General features: G+C 37.7%; 1 protein-coding gene across 1 annotated transcript in view; it reads left to right on the plus strand.

Annotated features, from left to right (window-relative positions):
* The window catches only part of TRRAP (transformation/transcription domain-associated protein), an 85,798-nt gene that overhangs the window by 62,764 nt on the left and 5,835 nt on the right, over window positions 1–17,199 (plus strand). The window contains exons 61-67 of the mRNA XM_010138133.1: window positions 1,158–1,322; window positions 3,560–3,646; window positions 4,244–4,393; window positions 5,134–5,395; window positions 13,421–13,646; window positions 14,225–14,442; window positions 17,137–17,194. Coding sequence (XP_010136435.1) covers window positions 1,158–1,322; window positions 3,560–3,646; window positions 4,244–4,393; window positions 5,134–5,395; window positions 13,421–13,646; window positions 14,225–14,442; window positions 17,137–17,194 — 1,166 coding nt within the window. The remainder of the gene's footprint in view (window positions 1–1,157; window positions 1,323–3,559; window positions 3,647–4,243; window positions 4,394–5,133; window positions 5,396–13,420; window positions 13,647–14,224; window positions 14,443–17,136; window positions 17,195–17,199) is intronic.

The following is a 17,199-nucleotide window of genomic DNA, read 5'->3' on the forward strand; positions in this document are numbered from 1 at the left end:
GTGGTTGTTGTTGGTCACTGCACGTAACTCGTCTTGGGTTTTTCTGCTTTGCTGGGCTATCTGGGGTTTTCTTTAGGCATGGAACCTTTTTGTGGGAGGGTGCCATTAGGGAAATACCAGTTGTGATGGAAAGCATTCATTTAGCTGGAATGTCTGTGTGTGGTTGTTGTTGGTCACTGCACGTAACTCGTCTTGGGTTTTTCTGCTTTGCTGGGCTATCTGGGGTTTTCTTTAGGCATGGAACCTTTTTGTGGGAGGCAGGGAACAAATGGCATCCAGCGTTTCTACTATATAATGTGGTGAAATATCTGCAGAAAGGTATACTTTAAAAAAGTAATGTAATTTGATGTCTGTTTGTCATTATTATGGGTAATTCATATTAACTTCTACCTCAGTATTGCAATTTATTTCAAATAAGCCTTTTCTTTAAAGTTCTACTCTTAATTCAACAAAATTTCAGCCAAAACCCCCCTCTTTGTAGTATGTATTTCTCAGTTTGCAGATATTTGCTTTAATCTCTCATGAACAAAATTTTAAAAACGGTAGCAGACTGTGGAGGACAATGTATTTTGAACATGAAACAAACACAAAGTTTTTGTGGTTTTGTTTTTTTTTTTCTTTAGATTAAAGGTGGCCTTGATAGCACTCTGAAGTTTATTATTCTCCCTGTCTGGTTGTGTAACTGGCAGTGATTTTTAGTCAGTACTTAATGTATTTGCATTTAAATTAAACTGTGGAATAAGTATCATTAGGTTGGACAGTTAAAATAATTAAAAATAACCAAAGAAATACTCAAGTTCTTGCATCACAGTTAATTTATAAAATAGCTTATTTTAGGCTCTCTAAACATGCCTCATTTTCAACCCACCCCCCCAGCCAAAAACCCAGGTAACTTGTGGAGTGCAGTCGTGTTCATTTGCTATTTTCTATCTTGTTTTATAGCAAGTGGTACACTTACTTGCATCTGTTTCTTTACATCCTTTTAATATTATTTTTAAGAGAAAACTGTCATTGGCCAGGCATAATGAGGCAACTTTAACCACTTGAAAGGACTCCACTATCATATTAGTAGACTATCTGTGGGCTTTTTGTGCATCATAACGATTGACGTGTCTTGAATTTAAGCGCTGAGATGTCCTCTTGAAATTCTCTTGTAGGTTCTTTGGCTACTGAGTTTCGATGACGACAAGAACACGTTGGCCGATGCGGTAGACAAGTACTGTATTGGTGTCCCACCCATTCAGTGGCTGGCCTGGATTCCACAGCTGTTGACATGCCTGGTTGGCTCAGAGGGCAAGCTCCTCCTGAACCTCATTAGCCAGGTACGGAAGATAATCACTGATTCTGTATTGTCTGTCATCTTTGTTTTCAGGATGAGATACAAATATTTTTCAAAGCAAATTAAGAAAATGCCAAGCTTTAAAAATGAGTTTAAAAATGGCAGCTTCTCTCTATAAGTAGAATGTTTTAAATTTCAAAGTGAGTGTTACTTAATGAGATGAAATCCAGGGAAGCTGTATGCCATGAGCACGAGGCATTATAGCTTCCCCTCTGGAATTCTATTTATTACATTTTTGAGAACATTATAGAACACAATTAGTAGCACATAGTTAAATGCTTGTAGCAGAGGGGTAGAGAGAAAGAATTGTCAGCTTTAGTGACTAAAGGGCAAACTGTTTCATTAGCGCTTTGTTTTTTATTAGACTTGATTTTAAAAAACAAGGCTCTGTCTGTCACCATCAGAATTTTTTACTGGGGCTTTGTAGATTTTTTTTTTTACTTGAAGTTTAGCATGACAAATGATTCAACAAATAAGGGTAAGGTTTAGGGAGTTAGGTGAAGAAAATGACTTCCTGGATTTGTACCCCTGAGCTGACAGGTAGGAGTTTTGATTAATCTTGCTCAGGGATTTTAAGATTTTACTGCTTATTGCTGTCTGCTCTGAAGCAAAATCTAAGAACATAGCTTATACCCGTATCTCAGTACAGAGCTGGTTTAAGCACGTCTGTAGACCAAGGGAGAGTAAGTGACGTATTTCTGTTATGTGTCTTTAGGTCCTGTTTTGTTATTGCTTAGCGTGAACCGGGTGCAAACACCGTGTTTTCAGAGATGCTGTTAATGGTCTAACTTCAGCTCTGTTTCAGCATACGGACAACCCAGAACGATTCTGATGTTAGTTCATTCAGGTTAATGTAAAACAGTTGCGAAGTCCTATTAGCATGCAGGCGGACATAGGAAGCTCTCACAAGAGCTTTGCCCTTTCAAAGCCCTGAGAGCGTGTATTTTTGTAGAGAATATGTCCGTGTGTTTTTGCATGTGCATTGATACTTGGGTACATAAATCTAGATAAGTGTGTGTGTGCATATGTACACATATGTTTCCTTCCCTCTCTCTCTCCATAAAATTAAAATGAAACTTTGAAGTGGCCATGCACCCAAACAGCTTAAGAAAGCAAAGCAGTGAAGGCAAGATTTCCAAATGCCTCGGTATTGTCTTGCAACAGTGGTGTGACAGCTGTCTTCTGACAGAAAAAACTTACTTCAGTGAGTTGTAGATGCTTTCTGTTGAGATGTGTATTTTAGAAGCAAGTGCCTACTTGGAAGTCAAACTGTAGTTGGAGCTTAGGCTAATAAATAGGGCAGGTAGTTATGTGTTTCTTGCCTTTAAACTTCAGGTCCATAGAAGGATTATAAAACAAAACCCCCCCAATTTTCTGTGTTACTAATTTAAGTTTGCAGAAGTACAAGTACCTAAACCTTACAATTCACTTCGGATAAGTTACTTTTGGATTATAGCACAAAGCATGTGTGTGTCAGGCTAGTAATCTGCCATAAATATCATATTACCGAACGGTTAACATCCATTGCAAAATTTCTACCACTTACCATGCCCATTTGGATGGAGGAAGAATTCATGATTTAATAAATTGTGGCTGGAGAAGCCTCTAATCATGTCTTAAGATGTCATGTGTAGTACTTAGTACTTCAGCAGATCCTGGGGTTTACAGATTTTAAAGGGGTTGATGGATGTTAATATCTCTTTAGCTTTTTTTCTTTATGGAAGCCATAAAAATATTTTTTATTTTTGGGTGAAATTGGTATCCCCTTTCATTAAGTGCCACAATTAGGTGGGGTGAAGTTACTCTCTAATGGCCCTTCTTATCAAGTATCGTGGGGCTCACTGGGAATTGTGGCTTAATTTAAAGACTAACTGCTGTCATTATGTCCATTTTTCTTCCATTATGTACATGATTAAGATCTTTGAGCTGGCCCAGCTGGTACTCTGGCATTATGCTGTTTTCAGGTTTATTAGGCAGTATGATCTGGAAGCCCTAATTAGGTGATGTCTTAACAGTGTGTGTAGGGAGTTGGCATTTCATCCTCTTTGGGTTTCTGTTACTGAGAGGATCATAATTTCCTAGTTTTCCGTAAGCTGTTAATTAAAAGAAGAGCTGATTATTACTGAACCGCACTCATTTACAAAGAGAATCTGTAGCATTGATCTGTCTCTGGTCAGTCTACCTTAACGGAGAAATGTGTCTGTGTGTATCTCCAAACAGGTGGGAAGAGTCTACCCCCAAGCTGTGTACTTCCCTATCAGGACCCTCTATCTGACCTTGAAGATAGAACAACGAGAGCGCTACAAAAGCGGTGAGCTTGATAATGATCAAATTGTTTGAGCCCTTTGTGACTTAGTTACTGAATTTCACCTGATTTTACTGGGAAAGTAGATTCTGTAGAAAAGGTACCAACTTATCAAGGCTAAGGAAAAAATTTCTTGATAATCTTTGCTTGCATTCGTTTGTTTCTGTAAAGTTTAATCTGCAGATGGCTTGAACTGTCTGGTATTTTCTGGAATACGATATTTACCAAGAAGAGTTTCATCTCCTTCATTCTCATGTGACCTTAATTATTGAGAATCACATGTTCTTTACTGGATTGGTGGAGAGGTAGAATTTTTTTGGATTACAAATATGGAAGAGCATCATAGTTTTCTAAGATGCTGAGGTGTAATTTTGATTTGAAGCATGAAGCATGCAACATTCCATTTCTTTTAAAATGAGTAATTTTAAAATGTAATGCAAAATCTAAAGCAAGTTCTTGGAGCAATTCATTTTTATTTCGTGTGAACATGTATCAAGTTTATGAAAGGTAACTAATTTTTTTTTTTTTAATAATTTTTGCGCTTTCCAGATTCTGGCCAACAGCAGCCAAGTTCCGTTGGAAATCAGTCTCACTCTGCCTCGGATCCTGGGCCAATCAGAGCCACTGCACCAATGTGGCGATGCAGCAGAATTATGCATATGCAGAGAGAATTGCATCCAACGCTTTTGTCTTCTCTGGAAGGCATTGTAGATCAGATGGTCTGGTTCAGAGAGAATTGGCACGAAGAGGTATTTGGCTTTAATACACCTTGGTGTGTATGTATCGTCTAAGGAAAAGTTAACAGAAAACAATCTAGAGTAATTCTTAAACATTAAAACATACCTATTTGTTTTGATTAGTAAACCGATGTATTTGTAGAACTGATTGTTCTCAGCGGAGTTGTAAGGGACATGGTTATTTCTGGAAGCAATACAGAGGTTTCCCAAAACTAGTAATTTGATGAACGCCTCTAGGATTTAAGCTGTTGCTTCTACTAACTGAAAATTTATGTTCCTACACTAAGTTTTATAGATACCAGTTTTTTTCTTAATGTGGTGGTCTGTGGCAGGTGGTGATTATTGCTCGAAGCTTGAAAGCAGATGGACACGCCACTCCACTTTTATTATTTCCCTCTCAAAGTGTCAGGCTATTCTGTTCTGTTTCCCTAGCACAGTGTTTGTTTGAAGAAGGATTCCTTCTATCACATAATTTTCTAATATATCACAAAATATGAAATCTAAACCTTAGCTGCTGTTAAAAGGGCAAGGAGTGTGTTGTCCTGTAGCATTTCCACTGCTCAGTTTGCTCGTAAGAATCGGTACTGTGGTTCTGATTGACCCTTGGCTGCAATGTAACTACGCAGTTTTAAATACATGTTTCTGAGAGGATAACCTTACTATTTAAAATGCAATGTGGGGGAATAAGTACCTGCTGTCAAATCAGAAGGCCTAATCTTCCTGACTATTCTGTCTTTTATTTTAATCCCTAGGTTCTTAGACAACTGCAGCAGGGCTTGGCGAAGTGCTATTCGGTTGCCTTTGAGAAAAGCGGAGCTGTTTCAGATGCCAAAATCACTCCTCATACACTAAATTTTGTCAAGAAGTTAGTCAGCACTTTTGGAGTAGGTCTCGAGAATGTCTCTAACGTGTCCACCATGTTTTCTAGTGCAGCCTCAGAGTCACTAGCTAGGAGAGCACAGGCAACTGCTCAAGATCCCGTGTTCCAGAAGTTAAAAGGGCAGTTTACAACAGGTAAATGTTAAAAGAATTTCTTTTTCCAAATCTTACTTTTAATCTCCCGAGAAATTTCCCCCCCAAATTTCAAATGTGGAGGCATTCTACTCTTTTACTCTTCTTCCAGTGTAATTCAAGTGAAAAACAAACCTCAACACAGAGAATGAGCACATTTAATCTCCAGAGAAATTTCCCCCCCAAATTTCAAATGTGGAGGCATTCTACTCTTTTACTCTTCTTCCAGTGTAATTCAAGTGAAAAACAAACCTCAACACAGAGAATGAGCACACTGTATTTTTATTACCGGAAAATGTGGTTAGATCACGTGTGTGTTTAAAGAGAAATCAGATTACTTCACTGTTTCGGTTTGCGTAGAACTACCTGCTATAGCTGAGGGACAATAATGATGTCTGTGTTACGGCGATGCCAGGATTTAATGAAATGTTCATCTCGAGCAACAAACTGACGCTATTGTGTGAAGGCTTTCAAAGCAGCTTGCTTCTGACGAGTAAGATTACTTCAGTGTTTTGGATAACTAGATGATAAAAAACCTGTTACACAAATTTACATAGTTTTAAGGTAAACTGAATCAATAACTTTGATCAGATCTAATAAAAAAGATACTTAGGGGAAGTAGCTTCTTTGCTTCATTCATTTTCTCTTATTAGTGGAGTTACACATCTGACTGTCTGATGCTGATTTAAAGATGAACGGAAAGCTTGTGTACAGTAGAGTGTGGTTTTGATCCATCTGGTGAGAAGTGTTAAGGCCATGCAGCTTTATATGACAGAAGGTGACATTGATTTGCATCCGTGTTTTGGATTGCCATGATTTGAGTTTTGCATCTGTCTAGCTAAACTACATCAGTTCTTCCTTAAAGATTACTGTAGAAAAAGATGAAAACGAATAGTTAATTATAGGTGTTTGGTTTTTTAACAGAAGAATTCAAACTTACTAGATGTTTGAAACTGGAAAGATCCTGTGAAGATCTGTGTTTTCATCTTTTCCTGAATTTACCTTTCTCTTTAACCTACTGGGATTCTGGCTTAGATGATTCTGGCACGAGTTAAAACTCTTTATCATCTCAGCTTTTATAATGATTTCAAAAACATTCCTTTTCCACATCAAGCTGCTTCCTCTGCAGAAGGGAATCTTGTGTTGAAAAGATACTCTCTTTAGAATTCTAAGTTGCCTTGACTTAAAATTATTTGAGGTCAGCACAGCTGAGCATTTACAGAGTTTGACAAGTAGACTCACTCTTTTTTCAGGCATTTTATTGATAATGTTGTGAAAATAAATGAACTGATGAGTTGCTTTCACAAGATTCCTAGCTGTGGATATGACCTACATATCTTGGGCACGCTATGTATTGCGTGGTGTGCTTTTTCAGGCACAACGGTTGCATGAGAGCAGATAATGAAAGTCCTGAACCATATGATTCAATTTTTAATGGATGATGTGTATGAGGGAGGGAAGTGGAAGGAGAAGCATTTTGTGTCTTTAAGAAAGCATACGGGGTGGAGGAAAGTCATTGGGCGATGATTAATGGCATGAAATTTAACAAGTCCCAGTGCTGGATTCTGTACCTGAGATGGAGTAATGCTGAGTACAAGTATAAACTGGGAGAGGAGTGGCTGGTGGGCAGCCCTGCAGAAAGGGTCCTGGGGTGCTAGTGGCCAGCAGGCTCCACAGGAATCGCAGTGCCCTGGCAGCCAGGAGGGCAAACCACTTCTTGGGGGCCATAATCACTGCGTGACCAGCCCGCCAACAGCTGCTGTACCTGGTGTTGGTGCAGCCTCGCCTGGAGCGCTGTGTGCAGTTCGGGGACCCACACTTCCAGAAGGGTGTGAAGGTGCTCTAGTGTGTCAGAGAAGGGCAAGGGAGCTGATGCCAGGGCTTGAGGGTATGTCCTGTGAGGAGTGGCTGAGGACTGCGGGCTTGTCAAGTTTTGAGAAAAAGAGGTTGAGAGGTGACCTCCTTACTCTCAACTGCTTCCTGAGGAGGAGGAGAGGAGAGGGAGGTGCTGATCTCTTCTCCCTGGTATCCAGTAATAGGACAGGTGGGAATAGTTCAGAGCTGCACCAGGGGAAGTTTCGGCTGGACATTAGGAAGCTTTTCTTTACCAAGAGGGTGGTCAAACACTGAAACAGCCTTCCCAGAGAGGTGGCCGATGCCCTGTGCCTGCCGGCGCTTAAGAGGCGTTTGCACAATGTCTGTAATAACTTTGGTCAGGCAGTGGGACTGCATGAGCATTCGTAGGTCCCTTCCAACTCTACATTTAATACAAGCGTAGATTTGTTTTCTGTTTTGATAATGGTTTATATGTCTTTACACTGCAACAGTAGTATAGTCACTTCTTGATTGCCATTGATATGCTCGTTTTTTGTTGGATTTGAGTTCTTTTTGGTCTGTCATAGTATCTCTTAGTTTTGTTCCTTTGAATGGTAGAGAGATCTGGGGTTTTAGGTGTAAAGGAAAACTAAATACACCACCAGGCTTGAGTCTGCAAAATTTAAAGTAATGTTTCAGAATGTTTCTAGAGAAACAGTTAAGACAGTTTAATTACACTTCAGTTACAATTTTAGTTAAAACAAATTAAAAAATTGAGGGGATTTTCAGGTTTTTTATGCTGTTGTGTATTTTTTACATGTCTTTATGACATATAAATGGCAGTTAACGCTTTCAGGTTTGCTATTTAATCATGGCATTTATAAGAAATTATATAGAACAACATACAAAAGAAAAACAACATAGGCCTGGAAATAAAAATCATGTAAAGTCATCAAATGTTTTTCTTCATAAACTGAAGTTTAATAACAAGTAATTACTTTTGTTTTGTTGAAGATTTCATATTTTTCAAGTATGATTAAACATGAATGTCTGCAGGATTAAAATAATGATTTTGATTAGTGCTAGATTTGATTTTATTTTACTCTAATAAATTAAGAATTTTATTTCACAAATTAGGTGTGGGGAAAAAGGGGGAGATTAAACTGATCAATATACTTAGGCATTTTTGAGATTTAATTCATTATTCAGAAAATGAAAATAAGATTTTTATTAATTTTGTAATAACAGCAAAATGTTATAAATTAATTAAAGGGATTGTAATTACTGTGCTGAAGGGCTTTTTAACATTGTGAGAAACCGTTTGTAAGTCATTCTTAGTGTGTCCTTTTGTCACACTAGAACATTCATGTTTGTTTTTTCTGATTCTCAGTACCAGTTGCATTTAGATGATGGACGGATAATTACAGTGGTTGCCTTCCATTTCAGAAGTATCCAAGCAGAGGAGCTGTCATGGAGTAAACTATTCTCTTCAGTTATTTCCAGATTAATGTTGGCAGCTATGTTTTATAGACACTTTCAGCTAGGTTTTGTTGCATAACCGTTACCATCAACATGTGAGACGCATCTTGATTCCTGTTGGGAGCCACTGGGGACTCTCACACCATTTCTTCTATTTCTGAATACTTTGTCGGCAGTAATCTGGACCGTTGGAGCTATGATAGGTCATCTTTTTGCATCTCAATGTTATATATTTTAAAACCAAATTCTACTTTGAATTTTTTTTTTCCTGGAACTTCAAATGCATAGTTCTTTGACCATCTGTTCTTTGTTCCTTCTCTCCTTTTCTGCTAAACCTTTGACATCAAAGAACAGGCAAATGCTGAGAAATGCTCCCTTTGAGAGCTCTCTCAGCAGTGAAAGGAGGTGAAAAACTGCCTAAATTGTTCTTTTGTGGGCAGATAATAGTTTAGAGTTTGGATCAGCTTCTTACTGAATACAAATGGAAAATTTCAAACTATACCCTTAAAGGGCAAGCTAGAGTTTTGAGAGTTTTGGCACCCAACACAATGAATTATTTACTGTGAATGGAAACTCTGTAATTAGAAGGAAGCTTCTTGAAGTCCTACTGTGTGTCTCTGAAGTGTGGGAAGAGGCAGGAGAAAGAGCTCTTTTAGTAATTTTCAGCATTTGTGAGGATTTTTTTCTTAAAGAGTGCACATAGCACTACTTTCATAGCTTTGTTTTTACTTGCCTTCTAATTTTTGCATAACACAATGTTATCCAGAAGACCCAGGTGAAGATATTAGAGTTGGCATTGCACTTGACCTTGGTCCGGTCTTTGCAGTCTTGGTTTTCTGGAGTTGACTGATAAACCAGGACTCCTGCTTCATATTTCTGCTTAACTGACCTTGAGATTTTTCATGTTTCTTGGTGTTCTCCAAAAGTTCTTGTGAGATTAAGAAGAACTTTTGGAAAAATACAGAGTATGTAAATGTCTGAATAATAACTTCAAAGGCAAGACAGCTCTTCTCTCTTGTAGAATGCTCGAATCTTCTTCAGTGTCATTGGTGTAAAGGACTTGAACTGCTCTGCAAAGCTAAGCTTATGTTTCAGTTCTAAGTGGCATCTTACATCGTGGGTGTCCTGACTCTTTAGTCGAAGACCCTTGGGTCATGAACTTCTTTAAGCTGCTTTGTCTATGGTCAGAATAATCTTTAAAATCTTGCAAAAGAGCTGTTGCTTGTACTAAAAGCATTAACGGATTAGAACTCTTTTCTGCCAGGGCAGCAGAAGGGATTTGGTTTAGTCGTTAAGTCTTTGGAGGTCTGTGCTTTGGGGGTTTTTTGGTTGTTTTTTTTTTTTGATAGTATGTTAACGTTCTGGAGGCCAGGGGCTTTGAGGGCACAGAGAGTTTAGCACTCTAGTTTTGCTAAGTAAAGTGAATTCTTCTTTTGTGTTGCTTCATGAGAAGTGATGGTACAGTCTGCATTCAGAAAGTATAATGCTTCATCTAGTTGTGTTAAGAACCATCAGGATTTTTTATGTCCGTCTTACTGGCAGGAAGATTTTTGCCCCCTTTGTCCTTTCACTGAGAAAGGCAAGAACTTGCCAATTATACTGAGCTGGATGGATTCATGTACGGATTTTTGAGGCATTCAAGACTTTGGATGGTCATATTTGTTTGAACTACATATATCACTCTGTAGTATCTTTAGCAGCATTCAGAACAGAGAGCAAGCTTCCTCAGCTGAAATGCAGTATGTGAAGTCATTGTCTTCTCTGAATCTCTCCATTAAAGATGAGGAGGAAACTCCCTATTCTGCTTAGGAAAAGGTGGTAAGGTATTTTAGGCTAGCATGTGTTAGCTTGAGAAGATATCCTCCAGTAGTAAGTGCTGGAAGAAGTGGCTGTGTTTGAAACAAATACTCTTTATATATATTATGATGTCTGCAAAGCACAGAGACTTTGTACATAAGTAATGTCTGGTCTTGTATTTCCATTTCTTCCAGCTGAAGTGATTTTTCTTCTCAGATGGTCTCTCTGTGGCATGAGAAAAAAGACTAATTGAACTCTCTGTTTTTCCCATCTGTCACTGGGAAACAAAGGAACAAAAAAGTCCTAAAATAGACATTTCAACAAACTAGAACTATTCTCGTGGTAAAGTGCACGACTTTTTCGTAAGGAATATATATTGATGCATATTTTTACTACTTGGCTGATGCCCATGAGCACAAAAACTAGTTGCAGTTTGGGATACTTCACTGCACTTCAGGGATTCAGGAGATAAATGATTCAATAATTTTGTCACTCATGAAATTATTTACTCTCACTGCTCACTAGAGGGTAGGCTTGGGATTATAATAAGAGGGTTTTACAGTGATATTGCAATAGATGCACTGCCCATACCAGGAAGAAAAGGAAAAGGGATTGATATTACAGAAATACACTAATTTCTGTCATCTGTAAATATGAAACTGTATTCTTCACTGTAGACTTCTTTTCTTACAGATGTGGAAAGGATTTTGTATGTGCTGTGGTTTTGTTCTGTTTTGAACTAGTAGCCTTAGGATTTTCACGGAAAGTTTTTACTGTATCAGTATATTGTGGATACATAGTGTAATATGTTGTGTGGTATTTTAAGAGAATAACAAAATTAAAGGAATCCTAGGTTGCATTATTTCTTTTGGTAATAGTGTCCTATATGTGTAAAGAAGAGAACTTGGAGCAGAAGAGTCTGTGTATAGAATTTTACAAACTCTTCTGGCTAAAAGGACGAATGTTATGAACTTGTTTGTAGGACTGAGTCTTGAGGATTATCAGAGTTCTGAGTGGTTTTAATTGTGATTGAAAAAAAACTTTAATACGCAGTAATTGCTGTGCATGTGTACCTAATTCACTATTAGTGTCCTTGCAGATAGATGCTTGTAGCATATTTATGTGGTCAAGTTAATTTCCCCTGTGAGCAGCACTCATTATTATTTTGTTTTGCTAGTGTTCTTGTTTTTGCTTTGTTTGGTTGGTTTTTTGTCAGTTTAAGGAGATACCGTGTGTGTGTAACATACTGAAATGTAGGTTCTGCAATGAGATTCAAAGCCATTTTGAGACTGTTAATTTTCTGTTGTATTGGATCCTAATGAAGAGTCTGTTTATTCTGCTGTAGTTGTAAATCTCAGAAATACTGAATTGAATTCTCTGTTTGTTTCTTGCTCTGGCTCTTTCACTCGCAACTTGAACTTAAAATGGCACCTTTTAGACTCTGGTACAGGAATGCTTTTTAAAAATTCAGGTTTGTTAGTTAACGGGCACAATTTGGGATGCCATAACTAATGAGCAGTACAGTGAGAGCAGTTAATTTTTTATTCAATTGTGTTTAATCTCTTATTGTTGTGCTATATAAGTGCTGAACCATAATTTCATTTGTGTATGTGGTTTATTAATTTTCCCTCTTTTGGTGTATTCAAACACATTTACTTGTTTATTCATTTATTTGCTGTGTTCTGAAACTGTAGTGAAAGCAGTGTCGAGGAGATGGCATTGGTGTTGGCCCAGAAAATGGTTGATATTGCAGTGATGCAGAATTATTTGCGTAGTGTGTTGAAGATCATATATTGACCTTCAGAAAGTTTTTACTTACTTGCACATAGGCTAGAGGAGATAGTTCCACGCTGCAGTACTGTTGTGTTGCAAAGGAGAGAGCAGGCTGTTTGCACAACATTGTTACTTTTGCTTAGGCTGTCCTGTCTGTTCCTCCTCTGGTGGCATGCAATTGTGACCTTCGCCAGGAAAGAATTTTCTTGCAGCTCAAAATAGGAGAGTGATAGTAATAGCAATTTTACTACTTGTCCTGCAGTTGCTCACAGATTCTACACTGTGTCCTCAGCTGAGGCTCTTTCACAGAATCACAGAATCATCTGGTTGGAAGAGACCTTTAAGATCATCAAGTCCAACTGTTCATGAACTGCACTGCTAGAGCCCCTAAACGTGTCCCTCAGCACCTTCTAGAAGTAAAAAGCCTCCACTGATTTTAAATAAATAACTAACTTTTAATGGATCAGGCAGAAAATTGTAGTGCTAGCCTGTAAAATAAGCTTAGTTTTCTTCTTCCACAAAATGACCCCATCTAATCTAATCAATCGATTTATTACTGCTTTCTTTCTACACAGTCTGTCTGGTTGCAGAATATAGACAGGTAAATGCAGTAATAGTAAATTAAATACTTAATTTTTACAGTATGTTAGTCTAATGTTTGCAAGACTGTAAACCAGGAAAATTTTGGGAAGTTCATTATTAACCAAATACTAGGAATGTTTTAGAGCTGTGTACAGAAAAACGGTAGAAGATTCTGACAGGTTGAAGTTGTTAGATAATCTTAGGACTTTGCTTAAAGATTTCCCATAGAGATAAACTACTTAACAGAGCCTGTTCTTTAAAGGCAGTGCAGTCCTATCAGTGTGTGCCACACTTCTCTGTTGGACTTGCTCAGTAGTGTGTTTTCCTTTTTTTTTTTTCTGTAGGAGCTGCTGATAGTAGTAGCTTTCCAATTTACCATGGTTTTTGGAACTAGTGTGGTGCTTTTAAATATAATTGGTGTGTGTGCTGCATGTGCGACTCCTCAAAGTATTTTGCCTGAGGGCATGTGGCTGAAAGAACCTCTCTGAAAACACGAACTTCAGACACTTGATAATTAAATACCCTATATACAATTTGAAATTCTGAGGATGTGTTTGGTTTTGTTTCTTTTTTCCATTGTAGACTTTGACTTCAGTGTGCCAGGGTCAATGAAACTTCACAATCTTATCTCTAAACTGAAGAAATGGATCAAAATTCTGGAGGCAAAAACCAAACAGCTTCCGAAGTTCTTCCTCATAGAGGAAAAGTGCCGCTTTCTAAGTAATTTTTCAGCTCAAACTGCGGAAGTAGAGATACCTGGAGAATTCCTTATGCCAAAGCCAACACATTACTACATCAAGATAGCAAGGTAACCTAAAATACCCTTTGGTAGTTGTAATTCGGAAAGCAGAGAAGAAAACAGAAACCTCCTCCATCTGTCCACTTTGCAAAAGCAGATGATATGTCTATTTCATACATTTAAATCATGTATATAGAGTCATACTTTGGTAAAACACCTTTATTTTTCTATTTTGTCCTCTGGTAATTTTACACGGCCTTGCTAAGCAACTGTACTGTTAGATGAAGAGTATATTTGGGGTTTTCTATGTCGATATCAATTGGAATTAGTTCTATTGTAGTCAATAAGAGGTACGATTGTTCAAAATAGTGATAAAAGTCTGGTCTAATGATTAATTTTGCGCAAGAACTGTGCTTTCTTAAAAACAAATAAACAGAATCAAACAGAAGAGCTTTTTTACTACACAACAGAAACCATGGGCTCCCTGGGTAATAGAATTGTACCTTGTAATACAGCTACACTGCCTTGTTTCTTCGTGGCTTGCTGGGTACTTTTTGGTGGATGGTTTGGGTTTTTTTTTCTTAAATCATGATTTAATATCAGAGGAGATTAACTCAGATGCTTGACTACTGCTTTCTTCCTGATAGGTTTATGCCCAGAGTGGAGATAGTTCAGAAACACAATACTGCAGCGAGAAGACTCTATATCCGAGGCCATAATGGAAAGATTTACCCGTATCTGGTAATGAATGATGCTTGCCTGACAGAGTCCCGTCGAGAAGAGAGGGTGTTACAGCTGCTTCGCCTTCTGAACCCCTGCTTAGAGAAAAGGAAGGAAACCACAAAAAGACATTTGTTTTTTACAGGTATTGAAAAGAGAGATTTTCTGTTATTTTAAAAAATATGTTATACTCCAAGATCATAACTGCTAATATTTTTGACAGCTACTAATCCCTGCTACTGAACCTTTTGAATATTCAGAAGGTAGATTCCTATCTGTCCATGGGATAAGTCATTTCTGGCATTGTAGCATCCATCTGAAGAAGTACAGTTGACTGCATGCCATCTAGGGTGTTTTCGGAAGAGTTTACACGCATCATTTATGGCATAAATTTCAGTTGTGAATAACCTATATAGGAGAGAGGCATGTCCATTGGCTCTGTTGCTACGGAAATGGATAATCCATACATGTACTTCAGAACAAGCATTTAGAGGCAATTGGGGAGGGACAGAATAAAACTTTCTCCCCAGGCTGCAATATATGAATACTGAGATTTTTTTTTTTTTTTTACCTCTTCCACGCAACGTAGAAGAAAGATTTGTTTCGTAGAGCTTTATATTTTATGTATAGTTTCTGAATTCTCTGATATGAGCAAATATCTTTGTAATTTTTGAAGTAACTTTACATATACATGGTGGTGTTTACTTTAAGGAATATAGATATAGCGATTGGTTAGTTGTTGCCAAATAAAATCCATTCATAATCTAGATATCAGATGCAGGATTTCTGTGGTGTACATCTGTGATCCTGTATAAGGTCACTTCGTTTGGGGAGCACACTTTGCGAAGAGCACCACCTGGGAATGCTTAAACGTTACAGAATTAACAAACATAATGATAGGGAGGCCTAAGGAGGAGAGTGAAGGAGGGTGCCAATATGATCTATGTGTGGAAATTGCCAAAATAATTATGTAGAAAGATCTCGTAGTTAGGTGTTTCAAAACAGAAAGAGTGAATGAAGGCTGAACACAGTCTTAATTCTTTCTCTTTTTCTTGTGTATCTTGGCTTTTTCGTGAGTCAATTATAAATCATTCATTCATGAAATGAGAAACAGAGAATATGAGAGTCTTGCCTGGCAACACACTTGATCTGCTTGTGATTCACGTGTAGTGTAAATGCTTTGAAATAGTTAAACTCTTGTGTTTTCCAGATACTAAGGCTGTTGGCAAGTTCCAGCTTATAGCTGTGTAGTTACTTCATATTAATATATAAATACTTTTCATTTCAGAAGGCCAGTGAATGACTTACCAACTTCAGAGAAATGAGTTCTGTTTTTATTAGTCAATTCTAATAATCCTTGGTTGGGGAGCAGGAAATCTATTACGGATAAGGGAAACTGATCAAAGACTAAGGCAAAGCTGTTCCTTTGCTATTGTCCTTTTAAATAGTGCTGAGATCTGATTTAAAAAAAAAGTATGGTTTGTAAGTCCTCTTTTTTGGCTAATAGTATCTATTGGCCTGTAGTTGCTCTTGTGAGTTTGGGTGGATGGATGATATAAGTTGTACTTGCAGAGCTAGAAATGCACGTTTGAGTTTTAACGTTAAAAAGACCAAAGTGTGTAAGCCAAAGGATTTCGCTACAAAAGGGAAATACAGTTATGTCTGCATGTGTGAAGACAATTTTGCATCACTCTGTGGCCAAGGTAACAGAAATGCATTAGATGAAGCCTTGAGAGAGATGAAGAACAGGATCATTGGTACAGAAATGTGACCATTCTCTACGTAAACTGAGTGGTGAAACAACATGTCTTCCTACAAAGAGCTGGTTTTAACTATAGGTTTTTTGGAAGTAATTCTGTACCTTGTTCTTTGATACTATCTGTAAGAACCTGAAGAACATTCATGTCTCTGCTGCCAGAGGTTAATGGAAGCAGACCAGAAGAAGTAGCTCATTGACACCCTTTCCATCCACCGAATGCATTTTCTTCAAGAGTGAAGAAATTACATCAAACAATTTAAATGCATTTAAACAACTTTTTCCTGCATTTCTGAGGTTAATTATTAGAGCCTCTGAGAGAAAGGATGAGAGAATAGCTTTGGCGGTAAGTGGAGGTTGCTGTCAGATAGTACAAACAGCATCACTGAAAAGCCAGCTGTGGCAGAGGCCTTGTCTGTCTCGATGTGGGGATGCACATGAGACTTAGTAGGATGATACAACTGTTGAGCACTATGAAAGTGCAAATCGAGTCTTTGCAAGTTTACTGCTCATCAAGGAAAACCTTAGTGGCTTAAGTTTTCTTATTATTGAATAATTCCTTATGTCTTCCCTATATTATTTTCAAATAGTGTCTGTTCCTCAACTACATTCAGGTTTTTATCCTCCAGTTTTTCTGAATGACTTTAAATATTAACCCTATTGAGTTTAGTAGTTTTGTTCTTCAGAGTCATTTTTATTGACATAATGCCAGTGTCTTGCAATCAGATACTACAAACCCATTTGCATCTGAACAAAATATTACCTTCTTTTCTGCAGATGAAGTAGGAAGAATAACAAGTGCTCAATTTTTTTATGCTAATACAGTTAGATGTTTCTGTTAAGATAAAAAAACTGCTATCATACTTGCTTTCTTTTTAACTGAGCTTGTGAATTAGTTATGAGTGTAGTAATAAAAATCTTCTCTTGATACACTTCAGTTGATTATCACAGTCATGTTTTAAGGAGTGATTCTTGCATGCTAATTCTTCTCTTAGTATTTGGGTTATGGATTAACTGTTTTGTTTTGTTTTGCTCTCTCTGCTCTTCCTTTCCTACCTCTGGCCCTTCTCAAATTGCCCCTAGTCCCCCGTGTTGTGGCAGTTTCTCCACAGATGCGTCTGGTTGAAGACAATCCCTCTTCTCTTT

Source organism: Buceros rhinoceros, unplaced genomic scaffold, assembly GCF_000710305.1.
Source record: "Buceros rhinoceros silvestris isolate BGI_N320 unplaced genomic scaffold, ASM71030v1 scaffold10090, whole genome shotgun sequence".
NCBI classification, from domain to species: domain Eukaryota; kingdom Metazoa; phylum Chordata; class Aves; order Bucerotiformes; family Bucerotidae; genus Buceros; species Buceros rhinoceros.